The 13,331-nt window shown below is 53.5% G+C and overlaps 3 protein-coding genes across 3 annotated transcripts; 2 read left to right on the top strand and 1 right to left on the bottom strand.

Moving 5' to 3' along the window:
• Positions 1-264: 264 nt before the first annotated feature.
• Positions 265-3,515, top strand: CLAFUR5_08297 (Cutinase transcription factor 1 alpha; the record flags this gene model as incomplete). The annotated part of the gene is made up of 7 exons (XM_047907445.1): positions 265-493; positions 550-592; positions 661-931; positions 984-1,660; positions 1,725-2,153; positions 2,202-2,393; positions 2,453-3,515. 7 exons carry the CDS (start codon positions 265-267, stop codon positions 3,513-3,515), a joined length of 2,904 nt encoding a protein of 967 aa, XP_047759304.1.
• A 1,590-nt stretch (positions 3,516-5,105) lies between these two features.
• On the bottom strand, positions 5,106-11,717 carry CLAFUR5_08298 (Pre-mRNA-splicing factor brr2; the record flags this gene model as incomplete). Its single annotated transcript, XM_047907446.1, has 1 exon — positions 5,106-11,717. The coding sequence occupies one exon, from the start codon at positions 11,715-11,717 to the stop codon at positions 5,106-5,108; it is 6,612 nt and encodes a 2,203-aa protein (XP_047759303.1).
• Positions 11,718-11,977: 260 nt separating this feature from the next.
• CLAFUR5_08299 (Glutathione-specific gamma-glutamylcyclotransferase) lies at positions 11,978-12,896 on the top strand (the record flags this gene model as incomplete). The annotated part of the gene is made up of 4 exons (XM_047907447.1): positions 11,978-12,024; positions 12,078-12,109; positions 12,164-12,214; positions 12,328-12,896. The coding sequence occupies 4 exons, from the start codon at positions 11,978-11,980 to the stop codon at positions 12,894-12,896; spliced, it is 699 nt and encodes a 232-aa protein (XP_047759302.1).
• Positions 12,897-13,331: the final 435 nt, after the last annotated feature.

Here is a 13,331-nt window from a genome sequence, read left to right on the forward strand (position 1 = left end):
AATAGTTTTAGTAGATGCATATGCGACTTGTCACTTGAGCCTTGAGGCGGCAGACCAACCACACTTCCAACTTCCCCGCATAACTTAGCCAGCCCTATTCTAGACCAGGGCCTCTCGACTCCGAGTTTCATCAGTCTCAAACTTGTCACGCTGCCACAAGCTCTTGCACGCCATCCACCTTGTTGAAGGCCAGATCCAAGGAGTGTCACGGTCACACACAGCTGCTGCAACACTCGTCGATGCAGGCCGACATGAGCGACGTGGATGCGACTGCCGACGCCTGAGACCCGGAACACACACGCCGACACGCACACTCTTCACAACATGGCCACGCTGGCCCCGAACCCGAACCCGCCCACCGCCAGCGAGACTCCCCCGAACTCTGCCATCAGCATCGCGCCCGGCACATCCTCTGCGGCGCCCTCATCACAGCTCCCGGGACATCCCTCATTCAGGCGGCAGAGGGCCAGTCGCGCGTGCGAAACCTGCCATGGTATGAAGTTCAGGCGGCGCAGAAGCTGCGGGCAGCTGCTGACTATGTTGCTATAGCGAGGAAAGTGCGATGCGATGCAGCATCCCTCGGAGTGCCATGGTAGGGACATATGAGATGACACATTTGGTGGTGTGGGCACATGCTGACGTAGTGGCTGCGCCGAACAGTACGAATTGTGTTGCCTTCAGCATAGAGTGCAAGATTCCCACGCCGAAGCGCAAGAAGACAGCGGGCAAGAAAGAGGATAGCAGTGAGCGCGCCGAGTCCGTGAAAGATGGCATCAGCCCAGCGGGTGCCGAAGCCTTCTCTGCGCCTCCACCGGACACTTTTGCGCCAGAGAAGGTGGGTATGAACACAACCGCGGCCATACCAAAGAGCGAGGGCAGCGACCAATACTATGCCAACCAACAGCTGTCAAATGGCACATACGCTCAATTTGTGGGTGTCATCCCATTTGCTGCGTGCATAGTGAAGGCTGACGATACCACAGATGAAGCCGAAATTCGCACGCGCTCCCATCAAAGAGGCTGGACGTGTTGCATATCTGGGAGAATCATCCAACTTATCCTTACTGGTGCAGGACCGCCACGGCTCGTCAGATGTCGTGCATTATCCGCTGCCCGAGAATGTTCGTGGCGCCCGTGCACGAATCAATGAACTTGACAACGTCGAGATCGATGTCCTTCACCAGCGCGGCGCTTTTCTTCTGCCACCACGACAGCTGTGCGATGAGCTCGTCGATGCTTACTTCACCTGGATTGCTCCCGTGGTGCCGGTCATCAATCGCAGCAAGTTCATGAGGCGCTATCGCGACTCCAAGAATCCTCCTTCGTTATTACTCCTACAGGCTATCTTACTTGCAGGTTCTCGAGTATGCAATAACCCACAGCTTATGGATGCGAATGGCTCTACTACACCAGCGGCAATGACGTTCTACAAGCGCGCAAAAGCGCTATACGATGCGAACTATGAGGACGACCGTGTCACAATTGTGCAAGCCCTCATCCTCATGGGATGGTATTGGGAAGGTCCAGAGGGTAAGAACCGCGAAAGAGCAGACATTGTCACGCACGCTCGGTCTGACCTGGTTGCAGACGTGACAAAAAATGTATTTTACTGGAGCAGAGTAGCCGTCATTGTCGCGCAAGGATCTGGCATGCACCGAAGGTAAGTACTTCGAGCACGCCACACTCTTGCATCGATGGTCCAGCCGTTTAACCTTTCTTTGAAGCGTCGAAGGTTCTCAACTCAGCAAGGCAGACAAACGACTATGGAAACGGATCTGGTGGACATTATTCACTCGCGATCGTTCAGTTGCGGTCGCGCTTGGACGTCCAGTCTCCATCAACATCGAGGACTCCGATGTGGAAATGGTGTCCGAAGACGACTTCATCGACGACGAGCCCGATCGGCCCGCCGAATATCCTGCCGACCCGATTCACGTCCAGTTCTTCCTCAATTACGTCAAGCTGTGCGAGATTATGGGATTAGTCTTGTCTCAGCAATATTCAGTGGCCTCGAAGCTCCGTCGAAATAATGCTCTCGATCTGACACACAGCGATATGGCGCTCGCAGATTGGCTACAGAACTGCCCACCCGAAGTCAGATGGGAGCCACAACGGCATCACTTCTGGTCTGCCTTGCTTCACGCCAACTACTAGTAAGTGAATTCGACATTGTCGCCATCGGATCGACTAACAGGCTACAGCACCACGCTGTGTCTTCTGCATCGAGCGCACATGCCGCCTGCGGGGTCACCAAGCTCGCGCGACAACCAGGGATACCCTGAAGAGACCGCATACCCCTCAAGGTCGATCGCCTATCAGGCTGCTGGCATGATCACGTCAATTGTTGAAGCATTGCAGGCGCACGACCAGCTCCGCTACGCGCCAGCCTTCATGTGAGTTCTCAAACCGGACGTCATGCCGGCGGCCGCACTGTTACTAACAGCGGATGTAGTGTCTACAGTTTGTTCTCCGCATTGATTATGCACGTCTACCAGATGCGCTCTGCCAATCAATTGATCGTCACCGCTACACAGCAGCGACTGACATCCTGCATGAACGCGCTCAAGGATGTCTCGAAAGTCTGGTTGGTCGCTAAAATGGTCCACACATTGTTCGAATCCATCCTCGGCAACAAAATACTTGAAGACAGGCTTCAGAAAGCGGCCGGCAGGCAACATCGCAAACCGAAGCACGGCTCAAGCAGCAAGGCCAGCAAAGAAACGCCGGGTCTTGATATATCATCCGAGGCCCAGAAACGCAAGTTCGACGACATGGAGATGGGCTACACGAACGGACCACCTGCGCCGCAGATGTCCTACGAACGCTCACGGCCGCAGTCGCCAGCGATCACACCTTCGCGCGAACTACCACAATCCTCTCAGACACCACAACAGCAGATACCTCATATCACCGCCGGCAGTCCAACAATACGACAGGGAACAGATGCGTTCATGGGCACGTCTCGTGCCAACACTCGACCAACAACTCCATTCAACAACTTCTCGTACCCTGGTACCCCTCCTGACCTCTTCTTACATACTCGCAATTCGCCCAAGATCTCGGAGGATCTGTGGCAGAACTACCAGCCTGAACAGCTCTTCCCGCCTGAGACTAGCCAGTTGTTCCCGATCAGCACGAGTCCTAACCAGATGGTCGATCCTGCGTTACATGATCCTTCACACCCACCACAGATGCATCAACAGCAGTTCGCACCTCAGCAACCGAATATGCAGCATCAAGGTCCACCTATGCAGCACAATCAGCAACATACGCCTACCATGTCGGACGGTCATTCCATGCCTGCGATCAACTATCAACACGACCCTAACGCCTGGGCACACATCAACATGTCCAACCAGCACCGGCCAGACGACCAGTGGAGTAACTCCGCTTCGAGTACAACAGGAGGACCGATAGTGCCGACAACACTCAACGTTGGTGACTGGTTCGAGTTCTTCGGAATCCCAGCTGGGTCAGATCTCGGCGCCTTCCATAACTCGGCTGGCTTTGGTTGAAGCGGCCCGTGTTGGTCGAAAGACGCGACTCACAACACCGGAAGCTACTGCGCCAACAGGGTTAGCACTGACCAGTCCGGCATGCAGCGCACTGCATACCCGACGGCATATCCCAGGCCCCCTCGCTTGCTGGCTCTGACACCACCTTGTATCTCTACCGACCATATCGAACCCTTGTACGACTGTAGTGACAAAAGTTTTATCTGGAAGAACAGCATTGCCTCCCGGCGTTTTCAGCATACGCGTGCACAGTATTTAGCACGTTTGTCATTGTTACAATAGCTGCAACCCAGACACATCGCAGTAGAGGTCCAGAAATACGACAACGGACGCACGCAGGGCCGTGGCAGTCCCGGAGAAGGAGCGAGGGATCGAGGGTAGTCATAACTGAGTAGCTTGAGCATTTGATAGCTGATGTGAAGTATGCAGTATGACTTCTGCCCAACGTCAAACCCATTTTGCCTCCACCGTTCTCAAAAGCACTTCAGACAATCCCACCTCACGCCCCCTTCCCGTCCTCATCAACATCAGGCCAAAACTCCCCCTCGACCCACACAACCTGCCTCCACGCCGCCTCACACTCCTTCCAAATCCAGCCACCTTCTTCTACACCCCACTCTAAGCACATCTTGTTGACCAGCCCACCAAGCCTTCTCACGAACGCCTCGAACTCGGGTGACGTCCAATTCAGGATAAAGACACGCTGCATCACGTCTTTATCCTTAGGACGGAGGCTGTGATCCATGTGCGAGAGGGAGTGTTTCCAGGCGCGGAGGTAGCATTCTTCAGTTGCCCAGAGGATGACGAGGCCGATTAGCAAGGGGCGACCGCCGGATAGGGCGCCGGCGAAGCGGTCCTGGTAGCAGCGTGTTGGGCGTTCGACTTCGACGTTGCAGATTTCGTCGAGGAAGGTTTCGGCGGCGGCTGAGTCTTCGAAGAGTTTGAGCTGGTGGATAAAGGTCAGTAGCGAAGATATCTTCCATGTAGGAGTTGATCGTCGTGACGTACCTCAGTCCGAATGTTTGTCAGGCAGTTGATTAGGCAATCTGCGATTCGCCATTCGATTGTTGAAGTTCTGTCTGAGCCTGTGGGGATCGAGATTTGGGACAAGAGGGTTCCAATGAAGTTGGTATAGCTGAGAGCGTAGAGGCGATCTTGTGCTAGCCAGTGCTTGAGCTTGGGCGGCTATAGTGAGGATGTAGCTGCTGCTTGGAGGAAAGGATGGGTTGTTGCTTGGTGTAGTGATGCTTCATCTAGTTTGAGAAGATGGGATGTGAGGGAAGGCATGCTTATTTGTCGTCGTGCTGGTGATTGACTTCGGTCGTTATCGTGACTTTGTGGTGAGGACCAATGGTTAAATGTATGTCACAAGACAATGATACTAAGGTGTCATGTGCAAAACGACTAGAGCAACAAAGAGACCATGTGAAAAGACCAGCTCAAAGTGAAGATCAAGCAGGATCTTGGAATGACGTCGGCATCTCAAGCGAAATTTAATGACATCGACTCGATACGTTATGGACCGTGATGTGAACTAAGGCAGTCCTCCTGCGGGTATCATTACACCATCTATCCTATACGTGCAGCTGTCTACTCCTCATCGTCCTCCTCATCGTCTTCCTCCATGCCCTCGGCCGCATCGACCTCAAATGTTGGAGCTTGATCTACACCCACGTAGCTGTCACTCATCAGGAACAACGTCAAATTGTGCTTGCCCGGAGTAGGAAGCACAATCTCCAGTTTCGCGTTGAGCTGCTTGACGATTGTGACTCTCTTGATAGCCAGCAATGTCCGTGTACTTTCTTCTCCGACCACAAGCCACCAGTTCTCAGTCTTCTCAGCCGGGTAGAATGGAGCGTGTACTTGCAGATTGGGCTCCTCATTCTCCTCGAGCTGGCGCTGTATCGATACATTGACGTAGCTTGGCTGGCCTGACGCAACGTTCTCCGCATCGTCGAGCTTGAAGTCCATCTCAACATTAGGATATCGCTCGTTGATGAATCCAGCAGCGTCTGCGAGCTGCTTGTTGCCGAACTGTAAGCCGTCCATGAACTTCTTGTAGTTCGGGTTCTCATCAGGATCCATGGCATCTTGGAATTCGAAGACATCCTTGATCGAGAACTTGCTGCAGACATCGATCTTGTCGTCGTCGAAGTGAGGTATCTGCTTCAGTGGCGAGTCACGATCCCACATGGCTTGGACGACCATCTGGCTGATCTCCATCGCACTCATGGCATTGAGATGACCTTCCGATGACAAGACATCAACACAGGCACTGAGCAGATTGAGGACCTTGCGCAAGATGACTTCTTGGTCCTTCGCCAAGTCAGTCGGCAGCTGCATGCGCGCGAAGTGCGCCTGCAGGAGGACGAATGCTTTGAAGTGAGGCGATTCGAAGTTGACCTCGGACAACTTGACAGGGCAACGATCGTAAATGCGCTGGAGGGTGTGCTCTTCGTGTCGGCGAATCTGGATGTCTTCAAATTCGGTCGCGGCAGTCACGACCTCAAGAATACCCTTGAGCTTCGTGCCGCGCTTCAGAGACAGCAGCAGGGTCTGCATCGTGATGAACGAGATGTTGTAGTAGGCCGCAATCATTGCTGCGTTCAGGGGTGTGATCGTGTCTTCTTCCTCGTCCAGCTCAATGATCTTGGCGTCGTTCAAGTCCTTCAGAGTGCTTTCGACTTGCTCGGACAAGTACGCGCTCAGACCTTCGTGAGAAGTGTCTGTCAGCCCGTAAAAGCTGGGGTTGGCGAGCAGTCTCCGGTAAAAGTAGGTGTATGTCGTCCAGTCCACGGCGTCTTGTGTCGACTCCACAGTCTTGGTGCTGATCTCAGTGACGAAGGCATCGTGAAGGTACGACTGCAGCTGGCTTTCAATGGGCAGTGCTTCGGCCAAGAACTTCTTGTAGTAAGTGCGCTTGACATCTGGGCACATCAGTACACCACGAGAGTCTTTGTCCTCCATGGGTCGTCCGGCTTTGCCAAACATCTGCAGAACTTCGCTGATTGGGTAGTCGATGTAGCGATGCTCACGGCCTTCGAAGAATTGAGTACCCATGACCACAACGAGGTGTGCGGTGCTTTGTATCTCCCAGCAGCAGTCACGAGATACAAACAACACTTGTGCGGCTCCCTGGCTAAACAGTGACTCCACGATATGCTTGTCCGACTCACTAAGTGCTTCGTGGTAGTACGCAATGCCATGTGCCAGAGATTCTGCGAGCGAGCGCTCCTTGACCCTGCCAAGAATGGGCGCAAGCTGTTCGGCATCCGTATGAAGAAAACGGTCCTCGTCATCGTCTGCTATGCATGCCACCAGCAGATCCTGAGCTGTCGCGCGAACTTGTTTTCGGCTTGGTACAAAGACCATGGCAGGCTTTTCAGGCGCGTACTGCAGTATAGCCTGGTAGGTCGGCTTCGTCATAGCCAACATCAGCGAAGGAAAGTGGGGGATGTTGAAAGTCTGTAGGTGCAGGTTCAGCGGCAGAGGTCGGTTGTTTGGGCTGAAGTTGAAAATTGTGTGCTTGCTGCAGCCGATCCACTCTCCAATATCTCTGGCATTGGAGAGCGACACACTGAGACCAATGGTGCGCAAGTCGTTCTCCAGCTGAACCTTGATGGCCTGAGAGCGCGACATGACAGCTTCGTAGGTGTACCCGCCTTGCCCGCCAAGCATGTGCAGGTCATCAGCGATGATGAGACCGACGTTCTGAACATTCTTTCGTCGCTGCCACTGGCGAGACATCATGTCCCACTGCACTGGCGTTGCAAGGATCAGATCACCCTCGGCGAGCAGCTTGAGGTCAGCTGTGGTCTCGCCAGTGAGCTTTACGATCTGCTTGCCACCAGCCAAAGAGCCGAGTCTTGGTTTCCAGGCTTTGTGTCGTGCATCGACCTGTGTCTGGAAAGGTGCAATGTATACAGCCTTTGTCCCGTTGGCCTTCGTGAAGTGTCTCAGCAATGCGAATTCGGCACAGACAGTTTTGCCACTTCCTGTTGGTGCACCCACGAACACGTTGTCATCAGTCTGATACGACGCATTGAAGACTTGTGTCTGGATCTTGTTGAACTGTGACCAGTCCTGGAACAGATCCACGTACTCCTCTTGCTTCAGGGCGGCGACTGGCAGTGGCTGCATGTCAAGAAGTGGCGTGTGTGGTGGGAACTTCTCAGGCAAGGACAGCTTCTGGAAGGACAGTGTAAGCTTGCTCTCGGCATGCATCCATCTGTCACTGAAGACCGAGATGAAGTAGTTAGGTGGCATCGGCTCTGTGATCGGAACAGTAAACTCCACGATATGCTCGTTCATTTCGGCCATGGCGTAGTCCTTGCGAAGCACAAACTGGTCGTGGAAGAGGATGTCCTCGCCGTCGCAGTCTTCGACCATAATCCAGAAGAGCTCGCTGCCATGGTGAACGTTGTCGTCCCACTCGAAACGAGGCGTCAGAGTCAACTCCACCTTGAGCATGCTCCTTGTGATGGGCTGGCACTGTGCTTGGATGTCCAGCCGTGGAAACTTCGCAATCATATTGCAAACCTGTCGGCCTTGCTTCTGCATACCAAGCAACTCACCCATGCGAGGTGGATCCAGATCGAAGTAGCTTGACCATGGCACGTCGATACGCTCAGCCTTCTTGGTGATCTCTGGTGGACAGTCTGGGAACTGTCGCAGCGGTGTCATCGTCGGCCACATGCGCTTCTCTGCCATCTTACACAGGTCAAGTGCATCCTTGGCAACTGACGACCAGCCCTTCTTCAGCGCGATCTCAAACATTGCGCGCAGAATACGACCAGCCGATTGTGTCACGTACACAAGGTCTGCCATTAGAGCCAGACCTTCTAGCTTCAGCCGGCTAACATATGCTTGGAGCAGCACGTTGATCTTGCACTGAGGTTCGTCGATGGTCTCCTTGACAGGAATAGGCACACGACCTAGCAACTTCGCGAGTTCAAGCTTCTCATCTTGTCGGACTGGAATGTACTTGAACTCGTCGCTGAGCGCGAAGACTCTGAACAGCTCAATCGGGCTGGTAGCTGGCTGAATGTGCATGTTGTATGTCAGCATGCTGTTGTGGGTGATGTAGTAGTGACTTGCGACACGGCCAAGATCTGTCGACTGAAGGCGCCCAGTCTTCTTCTCGTACTTGATCAAGCTTGCTTTCTCCAGCACGGCAGCGGCAGAGTGAATCAGATCTACTCTCTTTTGCTCCAGTGTCGCATCTTCCTCGATATCCTGTCCGACCTGGTACAGGTTAGGTGTGCGCAGCATGCGGACGAAGAGGTAAGTGTAGCCGAGCCATTCTACGCCTTCATCGCGAGTCCTGACGTTGCCTAAGACAATCTCAGCATTGAGGTTATCGGCCAGCCGTGACACGAACTGCGACTCAATCGGCAGTTGCTGATTCATCAGCGACAGATAGTACTGTATCTCAGTCTGAGTCGTGATGATGATACCTTCACCGTAGGTGTCGTACTGTGGACGACCCGCACGACCCAGCATCTGAAGCACATCTTGCGGACTGAGCTCAACCCACGAACCTTTCTCTGGCGAGTAGATCTGCGTGCCTTTGATTATTACAGTATGCGCGGGCAAGTTGACACCCCAGGCGAGTGTGGCTGTACACACCAGAACTTGGATTGCGCCATCTGCGAAGAGATCTTCCACAGCTGTTCTGTCGGCTCGGCTCATACCAGCGTGGTGAATACCGAAGCCATATGGCAGCACGTCCTTGAGATCAGTATTCGTGACGGATTCAGCTTCTTCGCGCAAGATCTCGCGGCTAGCAGCATCCGTTCGCAGAATTTGGCCGATCTTGTCCTCCTCGAGGGCCTTGTCACGAATATACTTCGCAGTCTTCGCAGTCTCTTTTCGCGAGTGGACGAAAATGAGCATCTGGTTCTTGTTCTGGCCGACTTGCTCAAGCGTTTTGTTGTAACATACATCGTTCATGGTCTTGAGCTGCTTGATGGCCTTCTTGTCGGTGACGCCAATAAACTCTTGCTTCAGCGGGCAAGGTCGGAATGTGCCGTCAAAGTGGAACAAGTCCTTCTGTGTGTCTACACGCAGGAAAGCTGCAACATCGCGGTAGTTGGGCAGCGTCGCAGAAAGACCGACGATTCGGACAGGGTCACCAGTCTGTTCGGTGCGTCGGATCGTCCGGGAAACAATACTCTCAAGCACAGGTCCTCTGTCATCATGCAGAAGATGAATCTCGTCAATGCATATCAGGCGAACCAGGTTCGTGTAACTGGTGTCCGTCGCCTTTCTCGTGATGACATCCCACTTCTCAGGTGTTGTCACGATGACCTGAGTGTCGGCAATCTGCTGTTTCGTAAGCTGCCTGTCACCAGTAAGCTCGGAGACAGTGATGCCATATGGCTTCAGACGAGCGCCAAAGTTGCCGACCTGTTCTTGAACCAAGGCCTTCAGAGGAGCAATGTAGATAATCTTGAATTCGTCCAAGTTGATCTCACCGGTCCTCGGGTCGCGGTGCTTGCCGATCTCGCGCAGCATTGTGAGCATAGCGACGTTCGTTTTACCAGATCCAGTAGGAGCACAGATCAACATATTACCATCTCCTTCAAACGCTGAAGGATAACACTCGGTCTGGATTCGATTGAGCGAAGTGGAGCTACCGAAGCCGGTCCTCGCCCAGGCTGGGAGGTCTGATGTGGGAATCAAGGGCCTCTCGTTCGCGTTTGGCTTTCGTTTCGGTGCAGGAACGTGGATCTCTTCCCATCCCTTAAACGTCCGCTTGACAGAGCCAGCTGGCAGCTTGACATTCTGGTTGGTCATAAGATGATTGCCGGCATCAAATTTGAGATCGTCGAGGTTCAGGGTCTTCCTAGGTTGCAAACCGCCCTGAAGACCATCCTTCTTAGGCTCATCTTCCTCGTCCTTGATCGGCAATTTGGCATCCAGGTCCATGGCATCGATATTGACTTTGATCTTCGGCGCAGCTTTCCCTGGCGCTTCATCTCGACCGCGAAGCTCTTTGAGAATGCTCGCGTGACCAGCGTTGACCATTTCCTTCTCCAATGCCACGCGCGACGCTTCGTCTTCAGCGACCCTCCGCCATCTTGTGACCCAGACGACCTTGTCTCTGTTCTTCACCAGCTTCCCAACCACTTCGTGATGTTCATAGTCGAACAGCTCCATCAAGTCGTTCTCGACGTCTCGAAGTGGTTTCTCCTCGCCAGAGTCGTCCAGTCCAGCCATGATCGATTCTGCTTCCTTGGTCTTCTCGGTCTGTGTATGCGCATCCTCGTATATTTGACCAATCTGCCGTTGGAGCCAGTATGCATCGATCTCGTGGGCAGGCACAAAGGTCGGATCCTTATCTTCTCTTGCGCCCCGTCGTGGCTTGTTCTCAATGACCATGCCATCTTCGTCTTCCTCTTCCTGGTCTCCTTCGCCTTGAGGTGGCGGGCCTGCACCGTCTTCTGCGACTTCTTCTGTACCCATGGCAAGATCATCTTCCGACTCTTCGTCCTCATCACGGACCTCGAATGTTTGGTTTTGATCTTCGCCTTCAGATTCGTCCCCGAAGTCGACCGCAACACCGTTATTCTCATCCAGATCTGCGTCCTCGCCGCCTTCGGCCATTTCTTCGTCGTCATCCTGCTGATCGTAATCGGTGATTTTCTTGCCCAGATTCACCAATTGATTGAACTCTTTGCTCGAAGTTGTGATGCCAAGAATGTCGTCAATCTCTTTCTTCTTGTCGAAGTCCTTCATGTTGTCGTCCTTGAGGTATTCCAGGACTGAGTCTGTCGCAGAAGCCGTTACGGCGAGACCATAGTCACCGCCCATCTTCTGCGCGACATTCGTGGAGATCAAGTCGTAAACATCCTTGTTCGCGGCTGTTCGAGGTCGATACCGCAGGCCCTCAATATTCATATCCTGCGCACTCAACACACCAGCAGCTCGGGAGCTCTGCACGGGCTCTGTGCGTTTCCTCTTTCGCGCCTGCTCTGGTGGCGCTGCCGAGACTGGAGCCTTTTCTCGTGCCGTTCGCGATCCCATCTCGTTCAGATTGATCCGTCCAGCCAGCGATTCCGGGTCGCCTGTCGTCTCATCGCCACGTCTCGAAACGAATCTTCGATCGGCCTGCAGGACCAAGTTGGACATGGCCGCATATTTGTACTGGCCCAAGTTGTTATCGGCGCCATCGCCACCCTTTCCCTTGTTGCCCGACATGCTGGTGATGTCGTCGCTGGGATGCAGCGAGCTGAGCAAGAATTGAAGAAAGGAAAGTGGCCGTATGTGGCTCGATGAGTCGTGGTGGGCTGTGAAGTGAAGCAGAACTATCCGATGCCTCGAACGCCAGTAGAAAATTGATTAAGCTTCCAGCGTGACTCGTGCGCTCCGGTCGGCATATCGGCGTTAGCGAGGTATTTTAGTCCTCGATCTTCACCAGCACTCGTCAACCAGATCTATTTTCCATTATAACATAGATCATGAAGGCGGAGAACGGAGAGGAGGATTTGTGGCTGTTTGGATATGGGTAAAGTCAGGAGGCCGTGAGCCACAACGTGACCTTCGCTCATAATCACGTAGGAGCTTGATATGGAAGCCACCACCAGATTATGGTATGCGATCATGCCGTTGTGATCATATCACGGCCTAACAGGACTCTATCTTAGATCTGCGACTGCCCGGCTACATAGAAGGATACGTCCGTCGATTTTGGCAGGTAAGTACACATGCCTCCCCTCATCATTCACTCCAAGCTAACCTCGCTACGCACAGGCCAGGTAAGAGTACAAGCCGCCCTCTCCCACACACCACATCAACCCTGACACAAACCTCAGCGAGGACCACCGCGGCACTCCCGAAGCCCCAGGCCGCGTCTGCACGTTGATCGACCGCAACCTCTGGGAGACCCTAACCGACCACCACGCCTCAGCACCCCCCAAAACCTGGGGCGCAGCCTACCGCATCCCCGCCGCGAAAGTCCCCGAAGTGCGCGAGTACATGAACATCCGCGAAATCAACGGCTACAGCATGCAAAATGTCCCCTTCGTCCAACCCTCCACCACCAAACAGAAAGCCGACGACATGTCCGCCACATACCAGAACGTGCACCTCCCCGCCAGCGTCTCCCCGGACGGTGGCAAGACGATAAAGTGCCTTGTCTACATCGGCCTTCCCGATAATCCCCAATTTCTCGGACCCCAGGATCCGCAGGCGTTGGCGGAGCATATTGTGAAGTCGAGGGGACCGAGTGGGGAGAATAAGGATTACCTTTACGAGCTGGATGCAGCACTCAATGATCTTAGCCCGGAGAGCAGTGATGAGCATGTGAGTGATCTAGCGAGGAGATGCAGACAGATTGAGTTCAATGAGGGGATGAAGGCGAATGCGAGATGTGCTTGATGATGTAGGGAGGAGATTTAGAGCCATAGAGGATGATGTATGAGAAGCAGAATCGAGATTGCCACTTGTTGAAGGCTTGAAAGCGCCGCATGATGACTCCTTTTGCCACGCCGTACAACTTTACACCTCACATACCAGATCAGGATTCGTGAGTAACGTCTTTCAAAAGTCCACCATGCCACAGGTGTGAACCAAGAGTCAAATGTATCGTTGCTCATCATTATGCCACCCAACCTATTACGCCCTCTAATTACCTACCCGCCCATTTCACATACTATGCCAGAACGATCCGATACACGTCGCCCCACCATATCGCTCACAAAAGCAATGAACTCTCCACATCAACCAATGCCAGAAAATCTCGATTCATTCTCAAACCCCTGTTCATCATGCCAATCATGACAGCATTACAAATAATAACTCCACTTTCCGCCT

Source organism: Fulvia fulva, chromosome 3, assembly GCF_020509005.1.
Source record: "Fulvia fulva chromosome 3, complete sequence".
Taxonomy (NCBI): Eukaryota; Fungi; Ascomycota; class Dothideomycetes; order Mycosphaerellales; family Mycosphaerellaceae; genus Fulvia; species Fulvia fulva.